This window comes from Gallus gallus, chromosome 20 (genome assembly GCF_016699485.2).
Source record: "Gallus gallus isolate bGalGal1 chromosome 20, bGalGal1.mat.broiler.GRCg7b, whole genome shotgun sequence".
In the NCBI taxonomy this organism is placed as follows: domain Eukaryota; kingdom Metazoa; phylum Chordata; class Aves; order Galliformes; family Phasianidae; genus Gallus; species Gallus gallus.
Window position 1 is genome coordinate 2,513,487 of NC_052551.1, and position 7,755 is coordinate 2,521,241.

General features: G+C 63.2%; 1 protein-coding gene across 2 annotated transcripts; it reads left to right on the forward strand.

The window, feature by feature from the left end:
* Positions 1-2,653: 2,653 nt before the first annotated feature.
* Positions 2,654-6,466, forward strand: E2F1 (E2F transcription factor 1). Of its 2 annotated transcripts, none has more exons than XM_015296338.4 (7): positions 2,654-3,003; positions 3,304-3,394; positions 3,707-3,926; positions 4,097-4,249; positions 4,390-4,504; positions 4,598-4,799; positions 5,285-6,466. In XM_015296338.4, exons 1-7 carry the CDS (start codon positions 2,812-2,814, stop codon positions 5,530-5,532), a joined length of 1,221 nt encoding a protein of 406 aa, XP_015151824.1. In that variant the 5' UTR covers positions 2,654-2,811; the 3' UTR covers positions 5,533-6,466. The 2 variants fall into 2 exon arrangements, with proteins under 2 accessions (XP_015151824.1, NP_990550.2); NM_205219.2 differs by having other exon boundaries at positions 4,598-4,790.
* The last annotated feature ends 1,289 nt before the right edge of the window (positions 6,467-7,755 follow it).

Here is a 7,755-nt window from a genome sequence, read left to right on the forward strand (position 1 = left end):
TGAGCTGGTGCCTCACCCACCCTCTGGCTTTGGAGTGCTTGTGGCTGCACTGTGCACCTGCAGGGAAGTGAGCTTGGGCTGGGCAAAGTCACAGAGTCCAAGCACACTGCTGTGTGAAGCCTAAAAGCACAGAAGGAGAAGAGGTTTTTCCCCCAAACGTGCTCCTGGATGGCTCTGGGTCTCTGCAGAAGACATCCTGCTCTATTCTTCCCTTGTAAGCCAGTGCCCCGGGCTGAAGGCAGTCAGAGAGCCTGGTGGGATGGAGCAGCTTTCAGCAGCTCACTTGGGAGGCAGGCAGTGACTCGCTCTGGCTTACAGGGGCTGGACAAGGCTGTCTTGGTTTGGTGGGTGAGCAGCTTCCACGCCCCTGCTGCCCTCAGCCTGGGACTGCGGGTTGATACTGAGTTTCAATATTGGATACCACTGTAAGAGAGAAGGAAGTAAAGCAGCCGAACTTGCTCTGTCCAGCATCCAAGGCAATAGCTGGTGTCCTGGGGGCAAAATTGCTGCTGTAGTGTTCTGTATAAGAATGCAATGAAAGGAACAGTTCCTAGCTTTGGAAGCAGGATCCGGTTGTGCCATCTCCCACATGGATGTAGCCATGCTGGAGCAACAGCTCGGCACAGTCTGTATGGTGAACTGCTGGAAGCCAGACCGAGCTGCAGATGCTAACAGCACAGGGATGCTGCAGCCTGAATCCGACATGCAGAACCTGTATCCTCATTCAGCTGCACACACGAGGGACGAGTAAGACTTGTGAGCACCTCCCATGTCTGGACAGCCCCTCCAGCCTCCCCCAGCACAAGGTGCTGGCCCTGCAGCAGAGGAGGAAGCTGGTCTGGCCCACACAAGGCTCTCCCAACCAAAAATGGTTCACCTTTAGGAGCAATGAATGAGAACATTGCTAAACCCAAAACATTGTTCCAACAGGAAGGAAGCCAGGACAGGGATGAGGGCTCGGGTCCCTCTGTGGGAATCCAAAGCAGCAGTCTGGGGACGCTGAATGTGTCCCAGCAGCAAGCCAGGGGCAGTGCTGCAATAAAACCCTTCCTGAGGTCAGGGCAGTGATAGTTTGAGTCCAGCCCTGTGCCCTGAGCAGATTTGCATCCTCCTAGCTCCCCTGCGTGCTCCCACCACCAGGAGATGACCGTGTGTGACCTTAGAGACCCACAGGCTGTCCATAATCATGACCACAGTGGGATAACTTTAGCCAAGTCTGCAGCTTGCAGAGCCCTCTGACCCCCCAGCCCAGAAGGAGCTGCAGTGCAGTGTTGGCAGCTATCAGGGCTCAACACCCGGTGGCAGCTTATCACAGCCCGCAGCTGTGCCAGGTGGGATTCATCCGCGTGCGGGAAAAGCCCCCGTTCACCCCAGCATTTGTTGCAATGACGGTTTTGCCTTTCATTTGTCTTTGCATCTGCCCTTTTCCAGTGCCACGAGAGCTGAAAGCCTCGGAGAATTAGAACGGGGGAGGGGAGGGGCCCAGCCCGCTCCCCCTGCATAAACTGCCACATGAATGAGGGAGGGGGGAATAAAACAAACCCCGGGCTGCAGGCCGCGTGCCCCCAGCTGCCCCGGCCTTTGTGAGCACTGCGGGAGCAGCTGGTGCTGCAGCTGCCGCCCACAGCCCGCGGCCCCGGAACGGCCCCGCAGCCGGCGCGGGTGGGCTCCGGGTGTCCGGGCGGGGAGACACCAACGGGTCCGCATCTGGTGTGTAACTGTTGCTTGTGCTGCTCGGTAACGGGGGTATTGCCGCGACCGGTTCTCACAAGGGCCAAGTGTTAATTAACTGTGCTCATCTCCACCAAGCGGAACGGTGCTGCCGTTTGCTCTTCGCTTGCGGAGTAACGAGGCGCTGGGGCAACAGGGTTCGGCCGTGTTCTCACCACTGTCCCGCGGCAGCCACAGGCGGAACGAGCAGCAAAACATCTGTCAAAGTTCACAACATCCTTTAAAGCAGAGGCACCGCCCGCGCCCAGCGCTAACCCGGCCCTCCTGCTGAGCCCAACGGCCCCGGCGCGGCCGCAGCGCTTCCTCCAGACCCGCAATACCGGGGGTGTGTGGGGGGGGTCTTTATGTCCCTTTGAGCTTGGCTACATTTTCCCTTCTGATTCCGTCTCCTCACGCAGGGAGGTTATCAGCGCCCCGCACGCGGGGATGCCGACGGCGGGAGCCGCCCACGCCACGTCCCACGGGGGGGTGGGGGGGTTTGGCTGCCCTGCCCTGCCGCACCCTGATCTGCACCGCCGGCACCGCCACGGACACGCAGCTCAGCCACGCTGTCCACCCAGCCTCGCGGCCGACTCTAGGCCAGGAGCGCAGGAAGCGCCCAGCGCTGCAGACCCCATCTCAGAGTCGCCCCACGCGGGGCAGCGCCGCGCTACTCTCGGCCCCTTTAAGGCCCGGCCGCGCTCCTCACCCACGCGGCGCCACGGCCGCGTCCTCGAGCCGCCTCCTGATTGGCCTCTGCCTCGGCGCGGCGGTTCTGATTGGTCGCCTGTCAGCGCGTCCGCCGCCACCGCCCTTGACCAATGGGCGACCGGAACCGCCCCTCCCTCCGGTGATCTCGACCAATCAGACGGCGCCTCCGCGCCCCCGCCTCAGCGCTCGGCGGAGGGCGCAGCCAATGGGCGGGCGCGGGGAGGTTGGCGCCGCTTTCGCGGCAAAAAGGATTTGGCGCGCAAAGGCGCGCGGGGCCGGAGCGCGGGACAGCCCGGCGGCGGCGCGGCGCGGAACGGCCCCGCGCCCGGCATGGGCCGCGCCCCCGCCCCGGCCGCGGCCCCGCGCCCCGCGCCGCCCGTCACCTGAGCCATGGCTACGGCGGGCGGCGCGGCGGGGCTGGCGGCGCTGCTGGGCGGCGCCTCCCCGCACCTCCTCATCGTCTCGGCCTCCGAGGAGCCCGCGGGCGGCTGCCGCCCCGACGCCGACCTCCTGCTCTTCGCCACGCCGCAGCCCTCCCGCCCCGGCCCCGCGCCGCGCCGCCCCGCGCTGGGCCGCCCGCCGGTAACCCGCGGGACGGGGGAGGGAACGAGGGGCGGCGGGGCCCCCCGGGGTGGTGCGAGCCGCCGGGCGGGGCCGGGCAGCACGGTGCCCACGCGGGGCGGCCGGCGGGAGCTGCCCCCCGTCAGGGCCCGGCCCCGCATTAGGGCCCGGCCCCGCGGGGCACCACCGCTCCGGAAGCCGCCGCCGGGGCCGCCTTCCGCCCGCCCGCGCCGCTGCGCGGGGCTGCCCCCGCAGGCCGGGGCCGGGCCTGCCGCCGCGGTGCGTCCCGCGTCCCCGCGCTGAGGAGGCCCTGTCCCGCAGGTGAAGCGGAAGCTGAACTTGGAGACGGATCACCAGTACATAGCCGAGAGCCTGCCCGCGGCCCGCGGCAGGGCCCGGATCCCCGGCAGAGGTACGGCCGCGGCCCTCCCCGCTGTGCTGCCAGCCTAGGCCGGCTGCAGGCGCCGTGCGGGCTCAGTCCCTTCCTTCGGGACGGGCCGTGTCACCTCCCTCTCCACCTCTGCCATCTGCCATCCCCATGGGAGCAGCGGGCCCTGCCTGGCCGCTCGCTGTCAGATTTCAGTCCCTGCAGCGCCCATCCCCCAAGCTTCCCGTTGCCCCCAGGCGGCAGATGTCGGGGTGCCGCTCACCTGCAAGGTGTGGCAGTGCTGGGGCTGGGGCTGTCCTGGGCCCCACGGCTGAATCCCGCACCTGTCCCTGACAGGGGCAAAGTCTCCTGGGGAGAAGTCCCGCTATGAAACCTCGCTGAACCTCACCACCAAGCGCTTCCTGGAGCTGCTCAGCCAATCCCCCGACGGTGTGGTGGACCTCAACTGGGCGGCCGAGGTGCTGAAGGTGCAGAAGAGGCGCATCTACGACATCACCAATGTCCTGGAGGGCATCCAGCTCATCACCAAGAAGTCCAAGAACAACATCCAGTGGCTGTATGTCCCCAGGGTGGGGGGAAACACCAGAGCCACCAGGATTGGGTGTAGGGTGGAGGAGGGAGGGCAAAGCTCAGAGCAGCGCTGGTGGCTGGGTCCCGCCCCAAGGTCAGGCGGTGATGGCAGCAGTGGGATGTTTGTGCTGGGGGTGACAGCCCTGTGTACCCCAGGGGCAGCCAGGTGGCCGCGGGGGCCTCCAGCCGACAGCGGCTGCTGGAGAAGGAGCTGCGGGATCTGCAGGCGGCCGAGCGGCAGCTGGACGATCTCATCCAGACGTGCACGGTGCAGCTGCGGCTGCTCACTGAGGATCCCTCCAACCAGCAATATCCTTCGGTGCGGGGCCGGGATGGGGCTGGCTGGGCTGGAGTGTTGCGGGGAATGGAGCCCCCCTCGTCACCTACAGTCACTGTGTGGGGTTTTATGTGTGAACGTGTCCCCGTGTCTGCTCCTTGACCCACCACACCGCAGCCTACGTCACCTGCCAGGACCTCCGGAGCATCGTGGACCCCTCTGAGCAAATGGTGATGGTTATCAAGGCACCCCCAGAGACCCAGCTGCAAGTCTCGGACCCGGGAGAGGTGAGTGACCCAGTCCCCCCCCTGGGTCTGTACAGCCCCTTGGTACAACTCCACCTTGGCACTCCGTGTCCCACCTGTCCCCCCTGTCCCCAGGCTTTCCAGGTCTCCGTGAGAAGCACTCAGGGCCCCATCGACGTGTTCCTCTGTCCCGAGGACAGCTCAGGGGTCTGCAGCCCCGTCAAGAGCCCCTTCAAGGCACCTGCTGAGGAGCTCTCCCCCGGCTCATCGCAGCAGAGAGCCTCCCCGCTCCTGCATTCTGCCCAGGATGTGAACATGCTGCTGCCTGGTGAGCAAGGTGGGAATGTAGATGGGAATGGGATGGGGGCAATGTCTGGGCTCTGTGGTGTGAGGACACTCTCATCACCATTGTTCCAGTCCCAGGAGCACGAGGGCACAGGGCTGCATGCAGCACAGGGCTGAGCTCTTGGCTGTGTGTTAGGGGCAGCCCAGCCTCCATGCAGTGCCAAGTAGTTGGACTCAGTGATCTTTATGAGTCCCTTCCAAACTGGGATATTCTGTGATCCACCCAGCCGTGGGCTCTGCTCCTACCCAAGCTTGGCAGAGGCATCCCTGGAGCTTTCTGCTTAGGAAAGGACACTGTCCCTCTTTGTCCCACCACCCAACAAGTGGTCTGGGTCATGCTGCCCAGTTGGCCTGGATGTTTCTGAGCTCTCCCAGTGCTTTGTGTGCCATCTGCGTGGCCTCAGTGGCTCAGAGCACAGCAATCCCGCTGTTCTGGTATGTGCTGTGGGGCTGACAGCTGCGCTCTGTCCCCAACAGAGGCACTGCTCCCAGGCACAGCGCTGCCGACCAAGTGCCCCACAGAGGACGTGAGCCTGTCGCCGCTAGCCTCCATGGACACACTCCTGGAGCATGGCAAGGACGATTTCCCGGGCTTCCTGGCGGATGAGTTCATTGCACTGTCACCACCACAGCCACAGGATTACCACTTCGGCCTGGAGGAGGGTGAGGGCATCAGTGAGCTCTTTGACTGTGACTTTGGGGACTTCACGCACTTGGACTTCTGAGGCTTTGTCCTGATTTCTGAAGCTGCCTCACTGCCAAGGGGACGTGGGCAGGGCTGAGGACAGCCACACGGTGCCCTGTGCCTTGGCGTGGCTCTGGTGCCTTCCTGGGGTCCCTGTGCTGCAGCAGCCCTGGGACCCCCTCCATCTGTCCCCTCTGCAATATTTTCTTCCTTCCTGTCCGACATGTCCGCGCCACAATGGGACGGAGCCCAGCTTGGTGCTTGAGCCCTCACTGGGGGCTGCTCCTGTCCCAGAAGGAGGATGCTGGGGAGCAAGGGGTCCCCATTGGGTGTCCCCCACTGCGGGCAGCCGCAGGGTGCCCGTGGCAGAGCTTTAAGCAGTCCTGTGTATAGATTGGATTAATTTATTATTGTTCCCTGGGGACAGCGTTTAGTTTCCCGGGAGGGGTCGGGGGGTATGTGGTGGTGTGGGGGTGCCGGGAGGTTTCCTTGTGCTGGGAGGGGCCAGCTCTGTGGGGTGGCACCGTGCCGGCAGAGCGCGGGGTATTTATTTATTATTTATGCCATGAGGGGCTCTCCTGGGATGGCGGGAATGGGTGCTGTGGGAGATGGTGCAGGAGGAGGTCCCAGCAAGCTGTGCTGGCCCCAGAACTGCGTGCATTAGATGGCTGCAGGAAGAGCGATGGGGAGGGCTGGGGGTGTCCCGGGATGTATGAGGATGGGGAATATGTGCACCCCCAAGCCCCAGTGAGGACCAAATGTTGTCTCCAGGCTTTCTCTTTAATTTCCTGCGCAGCCCTTCAGGCTGAGTGCATTTTGGGTTTGTTTCCTCCTCCCTGGCTCCAAGGGGCTGTGGGGAGGATGGAAGGGCCCCGGGGCCAGGCTGGAGCCGCACTTTCACTTACTGCCTTTAACAAGCTTGTGTTCCGCTGAGCTTCGTGTTTAATAAAGGTTTCTACTGACTGTGCCCTTCACTTGACTGGGCTGCGAGCAGTGGGGAGCTGAGATAGTGCCCACACGCAAACGAGGCCTCTGGGGCTAACTTTCTTAACTTGAAATGCAGCAGTGGTGCTTTCAGAGCCTGCAGGAAGCACTTTGGTGCTCATCTCCCATGGTGGTGACACAGCCTCAGCCCCGGGCAGGTGTCCCACTCAGCATGGGTGCTGGGAGATGAGGGGGTGTCCCTGTGGGGCTGGGGACAGTGGCACATGGTAGGAACAGTGGGGACAGCCCTGGAGTGGGACTAAGGGCAGCTGTGCCCCATCCTGGTGGTGGGAAGGGATGAGCCACTTCCTTCCTCTCTTTGTCACTCCTCTTTCTTTCTGCCTGGCTTCCTGCATGTTACTTATTTAAACTCTGATAAATATTTCACTCCAGCCTGCGTTGCATAACCCCTCTGTTGCTGGTCAGGCTTCAGAGCCATTTGGAGCCCAGTTTGGGGCTGTGCCACATGTGGCCCTGCTGAGGTAGGCAGTGTCTTCATGGCTCCTAGGGCTGAGTCGTGAGCTGGGTGTGGGCTGGAGGGGTGCTTTACCTGTGGGGGTGTGCTGGTCCCTCCCCTGCCCTATGGAGGTGGTTCTGGAGAAGCTGGTGGCCATGGAGAATCCTCAGCCACCTCCTCTCCCACTTGCAGAACAGGCAGCCGCTGAAGGCTGGCTGAGCCCTGGGAAGGCGGCAGGTTGCACAGATAGGAATCCCTTGTGAAGGTTCAGGGATGTTTGCAGACAAACCAACCCCAGCTGGGAGCGCCTGGCTGCCAAGCCCAGCCTGGGCGGGCATACGACAATGTAGAGCGAATATTTATCCCCTCCTGGTGTTGGCTCCCTGCTTTATTTAAGGCAGGGATCCCGCCTGCCTTCCTGCGGGCTGCAGCATGTGGGGGCAGCACTGCTTTTCCCTGCAGCAGCTGACCCACAGAGGTAGCACAGCTCCTCCGTTACCCAGAGCAAGGGCAAACCACCACCAGCATGGAGCTGAGCCCTGGGGTACCTGCTCCTTGCAGAGCAGGGACAGATCACGTCCCCGTGTGCCATGCAGCCCATCTCTAGAGCAATGCATCGGCTGCTCTGTGCTGCAAAAATAACTGCTGTGTCCCGGGGATGAGTCACAGTGCAGCTGAAGGGCTTCCCCGCTTCTATTTTGGATTGCTGGGGAAGGAGCTGAGAGCTCGTGTAGGAGTTCTCGTTTCTGACAAGCACAAGGGATGCAGTGAGTGTGGCTCTGCGGCCCCGCAGGGTGGGAGGCAGCCCGGCTCTGCCCCAAC